Here is a 15,577-nt window from a genome sequence, read left to right as displayed (position 1 = left end):
ATTCCCATGACTGCGTCATTCTCTTTAGGTGGCTGGTCTGAGGAATTGACCTAGAATTAAGGTGTCAATAAAGAAGGTTTTAGAACAAATTGGTAAATAGTAATAGGTCCCGAACCCGATAGTGTTCAATAAAGAGTTCTGAAGGAACTCACATATGAAATTGCAGAACAATTAACTGTGGTATATAAGCTATTACTTAAATCAGCCTCTGCACCCGATGACCTGAGACTAGGTAATGTAACACCAATTTTTTTAAATGTTCTAGAGGTGATCCTGGCAATTACAGGCCAGTAAGCTTAACTTCAGTACACGGCTAATTGGTTGAAACTATAATGAATAATAGAATTATCAGACACATAGATGAACATGATACATTGGGGAAGAGTCAAAAAAGCTTTTGTGAGGGGAGATCATGCCTCACCGATCTCTTAGAATTCTTTGAGGGGGGTCAGCAAATCTGAACAAGGGGGAATCCACTGGATATAGTGTACCTGGACTTTCTGAAGGCTTTTGACAAAGTCCCTCACCAAAAGCTCTTAAGCAAACAGACAGTGATAAATAATCTGGAAAAAGGGGTAAATCGTGATGGTGGCAAAGTTTGTAGACAATACCAAATTATTCAAGATAGCTAAATCCAAAGCTGACTGTGAAGAGTTACAAAGGGATCTTATAAAACTGGGTGACTAAGCAACAAAACAGCAAATGAAATTCAGTATGGATAAATGCAGAGTAATGCACATTAGAAAACATAATCCCAACTGTACATACAAAATGATGGAGTCTACATTTGCTGTTACCACTCTAGAAACACATTTTGGAATAGGAGCGCCGGAGCGGACCGAGCCATGTGGTGCAGCCCCCAATCCCGCTCCCGAGTGGGAGCTCACTTGCCGGCTTAAAACGGCTCGTGAGCCGTAGTTTGTCCACCCCTGGGTTAGAGAGTAGCATAGTCAGCCACCACTAATATGTATTTATTTCCCATTTGGATCACGCAAGGTCCCACAATGTCCATGGACACCCTCTTACATATTTCTTCATTTATAGGTAGCAGCATCAGGGGTGGTTTATAATCCTTCCCTCAAGACTAAACTTGCCCAGTTTTTTAACCTTTCTTCATAGGTCAGGTTTTCTAAATCTTTTATCATTTTTGTTGCTCTTCTCTGGACTCTCCAGTTTGTCCACTTCTTTCCTAAGTTGTGACACCCAGAACCAGACAGTATTCCAAACTGAGACTTCACCAATGCTGAGGAGATCAGGACAGATACCTGCCGTGTCTTACATACAACACTCCTCTAAATACACCTAGAATATAAGCCTTTTTTGCAACTGCAGCACATTGACTCGTATTCAATTTGTGATCCACTGTAATCCCCCGATTCTTTTCAGCAGTACTACAACCTAGCTATTTATTCCCCATTTTGTATTTACACATTTGATTTTTCCTTCTTAAGTAAACTACTTTGCACTTGTCTTATTGAATTTCCTCTTGTTGAATTCAGACCAGTTCTCCAGTTTGTCAAGGTTGTTTTGAATTCTAATCCTGTCCTCCAAAGTGGTTGTAACCTCTCCCAGTTTGGTATCATCCACAGATTTTATAGGCATACTCTCCACATCATTAAAGAAAACATTGAATGGTACCAGATCCAGGACTGACCACGGTGGAACACCACTATATATGCCTATCCAGTTTGACAGTGAACCATTGATAAATACTGTTTGAGTAGTCTTTCAATTAGATGGCGTTTGCCTAGTTTGCTTATGAGAGTATCATATATGTTTAAAACATTAGTAAAATTAAGATATGTCATGTCTACTGCTTCCCTTCCCTTCTCTCGCCCCCCACCCCCTTTCAGTAGGCCAGGAAGGAAAGACCTAGAAAGAAATTAGTTTGGTTGGCATGATTTGTTCTTGACAAATCCATGTTGGCTCTTCCTTATAACCCTATTATCGTCTAGATGCTTACAAAGTGGTTGTTTGATAACTTGTTCCAGTATCTTTTTAGGTGTGAAAGTTAGGCTGACTCATCTATAATTCCTCAGGTCCTCTTTGTTCCCCTTTTTAAAGATGGATATTATGTTTGTCTTTGGGACCTCACCCTTCCTCCGTGAGTTCTTGAAGTTCATTGCTAACGGTTCCAAGATTGCTTCAACTACTTCCTTAAGTACTCTGGGATGAATTTCATCTAGCCCTTCTGACTTAAATATATCCAACTTCTCTAAATAGTTTTTAACCTGTTCTTTCCCAATTTTGGCTTACATCCGTTGTTATTAATATTAATTGTGTTGAATATCTGGTCACCGTTAACCCTTGGTCCATCTATTTTTCTGTGTTTGTACAGTGCCTAGCACAATGGGGTTTTGGTCCATGACTAGGTCTCCTAGGTAGTACTACCATAGAAATAATGATGTTTAGTCATTCCTCGTATCTGTTTATTATGGGACAGCTTTGGATGAAGCATTCTTACAGTTAATTTCCAGTGGCTATTGCTAACTCTTGAGGGGCAGGGTTGGGATGCGCCTTAAGTCTGTATTTTCTGGTTCACAGGCTTAAGTGTACTTACATTTGACATTCTGGAAGGGTATGAGGGATTGCCCATCAACCCTAACTCTGAGTTACCCAAGTTTTGGGCCTGTGATAAACAGTTGGGTTTGGCATCATGATCTTCTGAAGGTCAGCAGGCACAGGTTCTCCTTTTGCACAAGCAGGAGAAATTAATTTGAATTGAAGACTGAGACTATGTTTACACTACGAGTGCTACAGTGGCACAACTGCATAGTAGATCCATCCCCTCTAAAGGCAGTGGCTAGGTCGACAGAAGAGTCCATCTGTCAACCTAGCTGCATCTAGAGTGGGGGGCTAAGTCAACCTAACTATGTCACACAGGGCACAACATTTTTCAGAGCCTTGAGCGATGTAGCTAGGTCAACTTAAGTAATGAGAATGCCTTGGGAGCTGCCCTAAGACATTTAAATCTAAGTATTGTTAATTCAGGTGCCTAATCTCAGCTGCAGATGTTGAAGTATTGGGAATATTTTACACCCAGACCCCCTAAACTCACATGGAGCCCCATTAATTTCAACAAGTCTCCATGCATGGGTCCACATGCATAGAGCCAGTTGCAGGATCAGTGTCATAGTTTGTAAAGCTAGGTTCCTTTGGAATTAAATGCTACATAAATGTAAGATTGGAAGAAGCAGTCATGCACAAGTCCTTCTGGAATGATGTTTGACCTAATAAGTCTAACAATCTTCAGTATTTCCATCAAGAATGAGCTGTTAATAATCAGTTGATTAAATGAAAAGAACATCCACTCACTCAAGCCTTTAAAAACAATGAAAATGGCCACTTACATAGTTATCCTTTTTTAACATGCCTTGAACCTCGCACATCACATTCATCATTTCACTGAACATCTCCACTTCTAAATAAATCCCATATACCTTCAACATTTTGACAGTTATACAATTCAGGTGCTATATTCTTTACCCTCACACTGTAATAAAACCTTAACTTTGACATCAGCAACATACATGTCTGTGAGGCATCAGCATACTTGTGAACTATCTAATGTGGTGTTTTATCTTTGGGATCTATGATGAATAGTGAGTTGCAGACAGGTGAAAGTATAATCCAGGAATCTTTGAATGCTAGTGTGCTGTTCTAACCAATGGACATTCTTTCTTTAAATTAATCTGACATAAAGGCTACAAAAGCTAGGGTTCTGAAGAAGTATCTAAGACTGTTCTTGTCCCAGTGAAAACTATGTGAGGTAGGGAGTAAAAGTCTTTACATATGGTTTGTGATATTTTATTACAGCTGGCTGAAATTTTGCAATTTCAATTTTGATGTAAAATTGCAACCAAAAAAAAATGACAAAATTTTCATGAATCCCAATCCCCACCTCTTTCAATTTTTAGGCCAACTCTATATATTTTCCCTTGGGGAAAGTTGAATTTAAATGACTTGTAGATTACAAAAATAATTGTTTTTTTGATTCTTGGGTTATTTCTGGTTTTACAAACTGGGTTGAGCTGAAGGTGACAGCTAGTGGCGTTCTGTTATTTTCTTTGGTGGGCCTGTCCTGTAATAGGTGACTTCTGGGTACTCTTCTGGCTCTGTCAATCTGTTTTTTCACTTCACCAGGTGGGTATTGTAGTTTTAAGAATGCTTGCTAGAGATCTTGTAGGTGTTTGTCTCTGTCTGAGGGATTGGAGCAAATGCGGTTGTATCTTAGATCTTGGCTGTAGACAATGGATCGTGTGGTGTGTCCTGGATGGAAGCTGGAGCCATGTAGGTAAGTATAGCAATCAGTAGGTTTCCGGTATAGGGTGGTGTTTATGTGACCATCGCTTATTAGCACAGTAGTGTCTAGGAAATGTGTGTGGATTGCTTGGCTGTGTGGATTGGTCTAGGCTGAGGTTGATGGTGGGATGGATCATCTCGATTATTACGTCAGACGTTTTTTTCTCCTGCTGATGGTAGCTCATCTCAATTGATTGGCCTCTTACAGTTGGCATGGCTACTTCCACCTTTTCATGTTCTCTGTATATATAAATATCTTCTTTCTGTGTGTTCCATTCTGTGCATCCGATGAAGTGGGCTGTAGCCCATGAAAGCTTATGCTCAAATAAATTTTAGTCTCTAAAGTGCCACAAATACTCCTGTTATTTTTGCGGATACAGACTAACACGGCTGCTACTCTGAATACTATGGATGTAATACATCAGTAAAATGACAGATTCCCCTTTCTCATGTGTGTTATGTAAAATAGATGACTAACATAAACTAATGACGCTTTCATTAATACTTTTCCTTAGGTGTTCTTAAGCAAGTTAAAGATTACATTAAAGAATGTAGCAAGTGCCAGGAAAAGCTAGATCGTTCTAGATCCCTGTCAGATCCTTCTGAAATGCTGGAGGAGCTAGGACTGGACACAAGATCTCATGAAGACAGTAATGAAACAGATGATGAATTAAGTAACACTGCATCAGTCCCAGCTGCATCACCAAAACCTGTGAAAAAGAAACCAATAGCAAAACATGAGCTTGTATTTGTAAGTAGCATTTTATCTATTTGTAAAATTATAAGATGTTAATTTAACACTTAGTCAAATTATTTATCATCGCTCTTACTAGTGTAGTATGATCTGATACTAAATTTCACTGAATGTTCAAGTAGAATAGAGCATATTGCAATGTTTAGAAACTGGATCAAATGAGTGTCTAAATATCTGTTTTTTCTGTCACCCTACTCTTCATTTTTGTTTCACAAATAATTGTCTCTGTAGGAATTAAAAAAAAAAAAAAAAGTTCTACAGGTTTTTGATTTCTATATATTTTTTTTTTCTCTCTCGTTTTGTCTGTTTTTGCATTGTGCGAGTATAATTTTAAATGTCTAAAAGGGACAGTGGTAGCAAATTGAAACAATTCATTAAAAGTCTTGTTTTTTCAGATGAGCTGATCTTTTTTTCAGGGTGGACTCGATTTTTATCATAAAAGTGCATTCCTAATACAGTAACTCCTCACTTAATGTTGTAGTTATGTTCCTGAAAAATGCAACTTTAAGTGAAACACTGTTAAATCCAATTTTCCCAGAAGATTTAATGTAAATACGGGGGATTAGGTTCCAACAAAAAAATTTTGGGGCAGAGAAAAGACTTTATATACTGTACAGTACTGTACTGTGGTTGGGAGGTGCCCCTGGCTTACCGCACACAGGCACAGCCCGCTACAGGCAAGGACGCTAGGAAGCACTTTGCGCAGCAGCAGCGGCAGCTTCCCCCCAGAAGTACAGGCGCTGACTTTGCTGGGGGATGCTCCAGGCCCGCCTCTTCCCGTCCCCGCTCCACTCCAGGCCCACCTCTTCCCACCCTCACGCCACCTCCTTTCCAGAGCACACCGTGTCCCCGCTCTTCCCCCTCCCTCCCAGAAAGTCCTAAGCACTGCCAAACAGCTGTTCGGCAGCGGGGGAAGCGCTGGGAAGGAGGGAGAGGAGGCGGAGAGGAGGAACTTGTGCAATACTCCCTTGTAAAGTCACTACTCTTCCAAGCACTGGACAGATCAGGCAGCCAAACGACGTTATAAGGGAGCATTACACAACTTTAAACGAACATGTTCCCTAATGGAGCAGCAACGTAACTTTGAAACAACATTAAACTGGAGGACGTTAAGTGAGGAGTTACTGTACGTATTCGTCACAACTCAGATAGATGTAGGTTTCATTTTTAGAAGGTACACACTATATGTTTTTAAACAGTGATTTATTTTGAAAGCTTTTCAGATTAGTTTTACAGCTATATCAGAAAACGAATGATTGTTTGGTTATTTCATTTACCAAAGGTAATTGAAGCAGTTATTTATGAAGTCATTGAAAGGTGAACCATCTCCAGTTTAACAGGTTAATCATTAATATTTGGAGGATTTTCTTGCCATGCTGTATTAGGAGGAGAACATCACCAGATAGACATTTAAATTGTTTTATTTAACTAAAACAACAATGTTAAGTATTCTGGATTTTTTTTTCTTCAGCAGCAAACATATGCTTTTTTTGTTAAAATATTATATGTTCCTTGCTTCTCACATTTATCTCCAGACTTCTTCTCCTTGTCCAGATCTATTCCGCCCCCAACAATCTTCTATTCTATTAATTGAAGTTTTTGAAACTTTGTACTTTTAGAGAGAGGTAAGGGATTGTCTCTGTGAACACAAATTTGCAGAGGGACAATAGAGTTGACGTCTGTTATTTCTCACCTCTATATATTATTTATTTATTTAAAAACATTTTTGCTGTTAACAAGCATGTTCTTTCTGGAGAGACAAATCCAGAGTTTGAGAACTGCAAAACTAAGCATCTCTGATGGTATCTTCTAGATTGAGTATTGAGTCCCATTGGGTAGATAAGATAGAAAGATTAACCTAAATAATCTGTACAGAAGCCTGTGGAACCCCATAAGATTGGGTCCCTAACCCGTGAACTATTGAACTCATTTACAAAACTTTTCTTAAACATTACATGACTATTGTCTCATACGATAGAGTTAGAATTTATAATCCCTATTCCATGATGAGATATCTTTGAGCTGTAATGTATCTTAATTAAAACTACCTTTAGATATGTGTTTTCCTCAAAAAGCATTTTATCAAAAAAATCTGATTTAAATTAAAAAAATATGATTTTTTTTATTTAAAAAAAAAACATTGATTTTTATCCACCCTGTCTTTTTTCCAGAAAAGAAGAAATGTCTAGTGCTCAGTATGAATGCTTAAAAAGATAAATGTAAAGCAGCTCTTTGTAATGGATTTGTTTATGGCAGGTTGATAGTAAAGGCCTTGTGAAGCAGTCTTCTTCAAAACATTCTCTGTCAGTTTTAAACCAACTGAACCAGCAAAGGCTTTCCAATCAGTTCTGTGATGTTACTCTGTTGATTGAAGGAGAAGAGTACAAAGCGCACAAATCTGTCTTGGCAGCCAACAGTGAGTACTTCCGGGAGCTTTTCATCGAAAAGGGTGCTGTCTCCAGTCATGAAGCAGTAGTGGATCTTTCAGGTAAATAGGCTCCAATTTCAAAAGATTTTAAGCAGAAAATGTTAAGTAAGGCTTAGTGAATGTGGTGTAGTAGCTTCTGAATATGTAAGGAGACTGAGCATTTGAGCTCACTTCTTGATTTAGAAATGTGGGGTTTTTGGATTTTATGCTAGAAGAAACCATTGTGATCATATAGTCTGACCTTATGCATAGCACAGGCCATAGAATATCAGCCAGTAATTTTTGTGTAGCCTTTGAATAACTATTTTTTAATCTGCTTAGTTGTGTTCATGCTTCGTATTGGTTTATTGACTTTAAAAGCAGGCAAATGCCTGAATATATAAAGGAATGTTCGTATCTTCTGGAAGAGTTCTTTTGCCTGAGCAAACACTTTTGGTCAAGTGGCATGTTATACAACTATAGGCAACAGAAATCTTGACCTTTCAAGTCTTTTGAAGCCAGGAGAATATTAATCAAGCTTCAAAAACTGTGTTTTCATGACAGAAGTTATTGTACATAGCACATGGGTGAATGCTTGGTATGTTGGTCTACTAGTACTGGCCTTTCTTCTTGTTTCCTCTCCAATTCCTATCCTTCTGTAGTTTAGATGGATGAACAAATTGACTTTTAGCATGATAGTCCAGAAGCTGCCCAAAGGTAAGTTTCAGTGGTTCTCATAATTGTGGGTAGAAAAATAGATATTTTAGATTGTTATTCAGTATAAGTCTCTTGAACCCCTGTCACTTTTTCCTCTCTCTTTTCTCTCCTCTTTCTCTCATCCTCTATCAGTTTTAATCCTACTCCTCTTACACTTTTTCCTTAATGCAAGAGAAGCAAAAAGATACCAATTAATGTAGGGCCAGGATTTCTATTTCAGAAAGGATAGCAGTACCAAGCTTTTTTTAGAAGCAGTTTAATAAAAAACTTGGTTGTATTTAATATTGTGATCCTAGTGTGTTTGAATCTGCAGGCTTCCATGCTGGGAGAACACGTCTGCTCATGAGTGAGATACTAATTAAAACCATATGCAGCTGCTGCGTCAGCTAGCTGATAGACATTAGTCTAAAGCAGAGACCCATCCAAATTAAGGTGGGGGGGGAAAGAGATTATGGATTAGCTTGGAACAATTTGGTGATTGCTATTTGTTTTCTATAATCTCACTTCTTGTATTACTCTATACAGGTTTTTGCAAGACAAGTTTCCTCCCTTTACTGGAATTTGCGTATACCTCAGTGTTAACTTTTGACTTCTGTAGCATGGCAGAAGTTGCCATGCTAGCACGGCATCTCTTCATGTCAGAGGTCTTGGAAATCTGTGAAAATGTGCACAAACAGATGGAAGACAAACAAATCACAGTGTACCAAAAGGGGGATATTCACACTGTAGAGTCTACACAGAGTTTACCGGAGCAGAATGCAGTTGAAACACAGCCTGTGGATAGTGTTGAACAGTCTTTACCTACAGAAGCGGTAAACAGTGAAGTAGTAGGAACTATGAATGGAACATCTCCCAGTACTGGACAAGAGGAGGCAATAGCACTGCAGTCTGACCCTCACACTTCAGAGCCTACAGGGGATATAACTGATAGTCTTTCAGAGCCTACAGTACAGTCTGTTTATAGTGAAACAACTGGAAATGAAATAAAAATAGAAATGGTACAGAGCATTGCAAATAACATTGTTTCTGTCATGCAGTCTGAGCCTCCAGTGGCAGAGGACATGGAAACACGCTCTCCGACAGAAGTTGAGGCCGATCAAAATGAGAGCAGCACAGCAAATGCAGAAATCACTTCCGAAGAGTCTTTAGAAGCACTTAAGCAAAAACGTGGTGGGCCATGTAATGCAGAGGAAACTTCAGTGTCACAACCTGAGAGCATCGTCTGCAGCCAAGATGATACTTATAAAAGCAAACTTCGTCAGCGTTCTGTTACTGAGGGTGGATATATCAGATTGCACAGGGGAATTGAGAAAAAGCTACAGAATAGGAAGACAAACCCCAAATCAGCAATACAGCAGGTATGAGAAATATCTTTGCTTAGTATCATCATCTAGTTTTCAGCGGAAGAAAATCTCCTTTGTTTTCAAAATAATGTAAAAAGACCACTTTCATTTCACTTCTAAGCAACACCTTGGACAGATAAATATTAATGTTAATACAACATTAGTACAGATAAAAATAATTGCTAGTACATGTGACAGATATTTGTGTGAAAACAACCAATATCCAAATTTCTTGCAGTATGGTGATTTTAGTCAGCGTTTCTCAACGCTGGTTTTTTTTTTTTTTTTTTTTTTGCGGCCACAGCCTCCTGGGCAGTGATTGATGGGGAGGAGGGCAAAGCATTCACCCCTTCCCTGGGCCACCAGCAGGGGTTGGGCCCTGCCCCCCTCTGGAGCCACGAACACCAGAGGAGCGGGCAGCCAGTGTGAGTTTCCCCCCTTTCCCAGAAGCAATGGGGCTTGGGCTTTTGGCTTTAGCCCTGGGGCATTGGGCGGTAGGCTTTGGGTTCCAGCCATGGGGCTTTGGGCTCCATCTCCGAGCCGTGGGGCTTCAGGCTCCGGCCCTGTGCTCACCCTCCACCCCCTATCACCCATGGCCCCTTGCTTCCTCCCTACACACCTCTCCCGTCAGAGCTTAATTTGTCCCCTGGCTTGCCAGGGCTGATTAAGTCTGCTGTGAAAAGCAATATTAACAAACCTACAAATATCAGTTTTCACAGGAGCAGACTTACTAGCTAGCAAGTCTAAAAACAAAAGAAACAACAACAAAAAAGAGAAAAATGTTCAAAGAATCTTATTTTGTTTCTATTCTGTTTAGGTCCAGTAAAGAATAGACAATTGTACATTATTTTTATTATTGAGTCTGAAAAAACCCCATCATAAATAAAATACAATGATTTGGACATGGATATGTGTATATTTATTTGTTTTTCCTAAAGTTAATTAAATGTTTTAGGAAAAATTGTCAGAGCAGCCACCAGCAAGAGTTGGTGGCTGCACTCTAAGGCCACCAAAAAATTTCTTGTGAGAATCCCTGTCTTAGATTTACTGTTGCTCCAGCACATAGATATTTTATATGCTAAAAATATTCAGCTCAGTTTGAGTAATTTTTTATGCCTTTTTATGCTATAATTGAAGATGTATGTGCTCCCCTAAAAGTTTCAAAACTGAGATTATTTTTAGATGGGGTGTGTATGTATGGGTGGGGAAACCCAGCCAGTTAAATATATCTGACCATTTTACCAACAAGTATCCAGCTTGAAAATGAAGTATATTTTACGAAGTCTGAGACTGTTAGTTACATCACTGTATATAGTTCCTTAAATGTGGCCCTAAATTAGAGCATTGCCAACCTCACTATTAAGATTGCAGATTGAGACAATTCTACTTATAGATTACATAAGAATTTGAGTGAAGAACATCTGAAGTTGCAAAGTTGAGCACTCATATTAGGAAATGACAAAGTTAAGGTTGTTTGAGCAACCTTAATTCAGCCCCTTTGTGTGTATGTATTTTGATAGTCTTTAATTACATAGTCACATGCATTTTTTTCCCACAGGACCCACTGCCTCTCTTTAAGAGCACAGGATGGACAGCTTTCACTGAATGCAATATTTCTTTTAATAAAATTTGCATCCCAGTATCTTATTTACTACACACCATCTAAATGCTGCATTGGATACAGAATTAATAATTTCCCTTGGGGCTCCTTTATAGAAGCTCTCACTTTAGTATCTAAGTGTTTCACAAACACTAATAAATTTATCTTCACATCTCTGGAAGTGGTGGTATTATTCCCATATAACAGTTGAGGAATTAAGGCACAGAGGTTAAAGCCTACACAATCAAGTGTCCTCTAATTTTGAATGCCTTGAGACACTTGGGGACTGATTTTTTTTTTATTTATTTATTTTTTTCTTCTTCAGACTTTTCAGTTTTCAAGTGTAGTTCCCACATAATTCAGTTGCAATTGTGAGTGCTAAGCTTTTTTGCAAATCTGGCCCAATTTGTGTTAAGCACCCAGAAAATGAGACAGTGAAAACCTGACACATTTGATTTAAGTGACTTACCTAGCATCACATAGAAACTGTAGTAGAAGCAGGGGTAGATTCCAATTCTCCTGGGCAACATTCAGTTGCCTTAATCATAAGACCATCCTCTCTCTTCCTTCAGTCCCATGCCACGTTCACTATTCAACCCTTCCAACTTCTCAGGGCCGGTTCCAGGCACCAGCCCAGCAAACAGGTGCGTGGGGCGGCCAAGGGGAAAGGCGGCACGTTGGGCTCTTCAGCGGCAATTTGGCGGCGGGTCCCTCTCGGAGGGAAGCACTTGCTGCCGAATTCCCGCGAAGAAGAAAGCGGCGCGGTGGAACTGCTGCCAGAGTGCCGCCAATCACGCCCCCCCCCCCCCACTGCTTGGGGCAGCAAAAACCATGGAGCCGGTCCTGCAACTTGTGCAACAAATGGGGAGTCATACAGACAACAGTTTCGTTCACTACACAGCTCTGATTCTCTTTCTGAGCAGTCCTGTGCTCTGAATGAGACCGGGGTCTTGTGAAAAAAATAGTATGCGATCATGTAATTAATTAAATACTATCAAAAATGCATATGCACAAGGCGCCAACTTAAGATTGTATGTGCAACCTTAATTCTGGTATTTCCTAACTTGAGTGTTCTAATTTGCATCTTTTTAAACATACTTTTAATATAGACTTTTTTGTACATGAGTGCCTAAGTGTTTAAGAAGAGCAAACTGGAAAAAAAAATTCCATCAGATGGAACCATAGTCTACCCCCCATGAGTCATCAATAGGATTGAAACCTTAAGATCCACAGCCCAGTCCTCTGCCACTTGAGCTAGTAGAATAACTGTGGTGGTAGCAGTAGGAGGTTGTTAACCTTGTGCAGCAGCCATATTTTGCTAGTGGGTTTCACAGATATTTACTGACAGCAGGGGAAATCTGCATTTTGGCAGATCTGCAACTAAAGTGTTCTTAAAATGAACAACATGTGCTGGGTCATCATCCAAGACTGCTATAACATGAAATAAATGGCAGAATGAAGGTAAAATAGAACAGGAGACACAATTCAGGAGTTCAGGACCCAAATTTAATTAATGCATTATTTTTTTAACGAGTGTCATCAGCATGGAAGTGTCCTCTGGAATGGTGGCCAAAGCATGAAGGGACATACGAATGTTTAGCATATCTGGCACGTAAATACCTTGCAACGCCGGCTACAAGAGTGCAATGCAAACACCTGTTCTCACTTTCAGGTGACATTGTAAATAAGAAATGGGCAGCATTATCTCCTGTAAATATAAACAAACTTGTTTTGTCTTAGCAAATGGCTGAACAAGAGGTAGGACTGAGTGGACTTGTAGGGTCTAAAGTTTTACATTTGTTTTTGAGTTATGTAACAAAAAAAAAATCTACATTTGTAAGTTCCACCTTCACGATAAAGAGAACTCATACAGGTACTGAAATGCAGTGAATTGAAAAATACTATTTCATTTTTGCAGTGCAAATATTTGTAATAAAAATAATGTGAGCACTGTACACTTTTTATTCTGTGTTGTAATTGAAATCAATGTATTTGAAAATATAGAAAAACTCCAAAATATTTAATAAATTTTAATTGATATTCTATTGTCTAACAATGCAATTAAAACTGTGATTAATTGCAATTAATTTTTTTGTTAATCACATGAGTTAATGGTGATTAATTGACAGTACTAGTTTCTCCACCCACCTCGCTCCAGTCTGCTCTATCCTCACTACTCAAAATACATTTGTCATGGACTACAGACTGTCTTCGTACACCTGACCTACTGACTTGTGAACCATCACATAGCAAGCATAGACTCAACTTCTTCCATTCCACATGTCTCTTGCTGTCCGGAGATTATCAGCATATTGCCTTGCCATATTTTTAATTCATTCTGACCCTCTGACAGTCCATGCATCCACTATGGTCCAGCAGTTTATGCATTTGAGTTTTTTAAAGTGCCTGTTCTATTATACTAGGCATTCTTAATAAGTATTAAACATATATTTCATATAACTATTTGTGAATCAAGCAATCTGTCCTCACCCAAAAACTAACCAGCTGAAAAACTTGTAGAGGTTCTACCTTTGTCACACTGCTGTTCTCCTTCTCAAAAGCCGGAGGCAATACATAGACTTGAATCACACTTTCTCTTAAGACACAGCCTGTGCAGGAGTTTCATTCCTGAGACTTGTCTACAGAATGTAATAGTCCCTGTTTAGCAATTGGTAGCTAGTATTTAGTGTAGCTGCACTGGGCTGACTCCTAAAGTATAGACATGGACATGAAGGGGTTTGCACCATTGAGATAACTGTGCTAATCTGCTTCAGGCTGAAATTGAACTGGGAGGATAGATGCTCTCAACCCTGGAATGTGCCCCATATTTAGGTAGGGATGTGGATTTGCACAGACAGCAAAGAGTTCAGGAAAAGAAACTGGAGCACAGTCTGTCCGGAGACAGTCTCTCAGCTTGTTATACTTACCTAGACTTGATACTTTACTACTACTTGGAGGGTGAGAGTAAGAATAATTTCAGGGGCTGTCCTGTATATCTTACTGTCTCTCAAACTGAGAGCTTTTCTTTAAGTGAATGGTAAAAATAAACTAGCCCATCTGGTTTAGCTGGCTGTATTTTTAGAAAAGAAAACAAAAAACTCTGAGAAGGGAACATGAGTGAAGAACATAATTTAGCTGACTCAGTCTGAAACAGGAGACGGTGGTCACTTGAAGAAGTGGAGGAAGCTGTGTTCTCTGTCACTTAGTTTTCCTAAAACAAAACATCTGCGATTTGTAATAATCACTGCTTCAAAGCAGGCATATGCACTAAAAACTCAGATATTGATCCTTCAATGTAGATGCTACTAAGGTGGCATCCAGTTTATGGTAAAACGTTGTTCTTAACATATGATCTGCAGTGTCATTGTGGGTTCAGTTTTCTTTTAAACGGTTACTAGAAACTTAGTGCAATTTGTTAACACTAAAGTAATTACTGACAATGTAATAATATCTAGCTCTTGTATAGTAATATTAAAAGTAAAATAGTAATGAAGGTTGATGCTTAAAAGCAAGCATAAGACAGAACATAGTACTTTTTATTAGAAACCATCATTGTTTTCCAATTAGGTTGCCATGAAGTTAGTGCAAAGAGGGAAGAAGATGAAGCAGCCCAAAAGAGATACCACAGAGAACAATGAGGTGGAAGCTCAGATCAAATGCACTGAATGTGGGATGGTTTTTCAGAGGCGTTATTCACTTATAATGCATACACTGAAACATGAAAGAACTAAAGATTACAAATGCCCGGTATGTCTGTCTTTTTAAATTTTTCAAAAATTCCTCTGAGTTGGTAATTGCTATATGTGCTAACAGCAACCTTAACATTTATTTTTGTCTTATGGATTTAGAAAAGTCTGGAAGTGAATGTTATTGGGAACTGATCCAATGCAAAGCTGTTTCTGCCAGTAGTTGCCTCTGCCACTATTTTAATATTTACAACTAATAAATTAAGAACCTTACCTGAAAGTTGAGATGTAATGCATATTTATAGTTTTAATAGCTCGATTTATAGAGTAGTTAATCATATTACTGTGATTTCATGTTTATTTACAAATGTGAAGCTTTTATGCAAAGGTTTCTTAAAACAAGATAATTCAACAATTTTGAAATAATTTAAGAAAATAATGTACTTTATAGCTCCATGTATTTTCTTTCCTAGCTATGTAAAAAAGAGTTCCAGTATGGTGCCTCTCTACGTGCCCACCTTGTTCGACATACCCGAAAAAATGAAGTGAGCGCTGCAACTGCTAGTATAGAAGAGACGGGAGCATCAGTAGTGAAAGGCAGAACTAAGCGGGAGTTTATATGTGATATATGTGGAAGAACTCTACCCAAGCTCTACGCTCTCAGAATACATATGCTCAAACATACAGGTGTAAAGCCACATGCATGCAAGGTAAAGAAAATAGATCCTTTCCTGATGTCTTAGAAATTTGTAATGACTTCTTGATTGA

General features: G+C 38.8%; 1 protein-coding gene across 2 annotated transcripts in view; it reads left to right on the top strand.

Annotated features, from left to right (window-relative positions):
* Positions 1-15,577, top strand: part of ZBTB11 (zinc finger and BTB domain containing 11) — a 36,538-nt gene that overhangs the window by 1,399 nt on the left and 19,562 nt on the right. For both annotated transcript variants that reach the window (XM_034790281.1, XM_034790291.1), the window contains exons 2-6: positions 4,818-5,053; positions 7,313-7,544; positions 8,706-9,538; positions 14,691-14,870; positions 15,283-15,519. In XM_034790281.1, coding sequence (XP_034646172.1) covers positions 4,818-5,053; positions 7,313-7,544; positions 8,706-9,538; positions 14,691-14,870; positions 15,283-15,519 — 1,718 coding nt within the window. The remainder of the gene's footprint in view (positions 1-4,817; positions 5,054-7,312; positions 7,545-8,705; positions 9,539-14,690; positions 14,871-15,282; positions 15,520-15,577) is intronic.

This window comes from Trachemys scripta, chromosome 1 (genome assembly GCF_013100865.1).
Source record: "Trachemys scripta elegans isolate TJP31775 chromosome 1, CAS_Tse_1.0, whole genome shotgun sequence".
In the NCBI taxonomy this organism is placed as follows: Eukaryota; Metazoa; Chordata; order Testudines; family Emydidae; genus Trachemys; species Trachemys scripta.
This window is presented reverse-complemented; position numbering and strand designations above follow the sequence as displayed.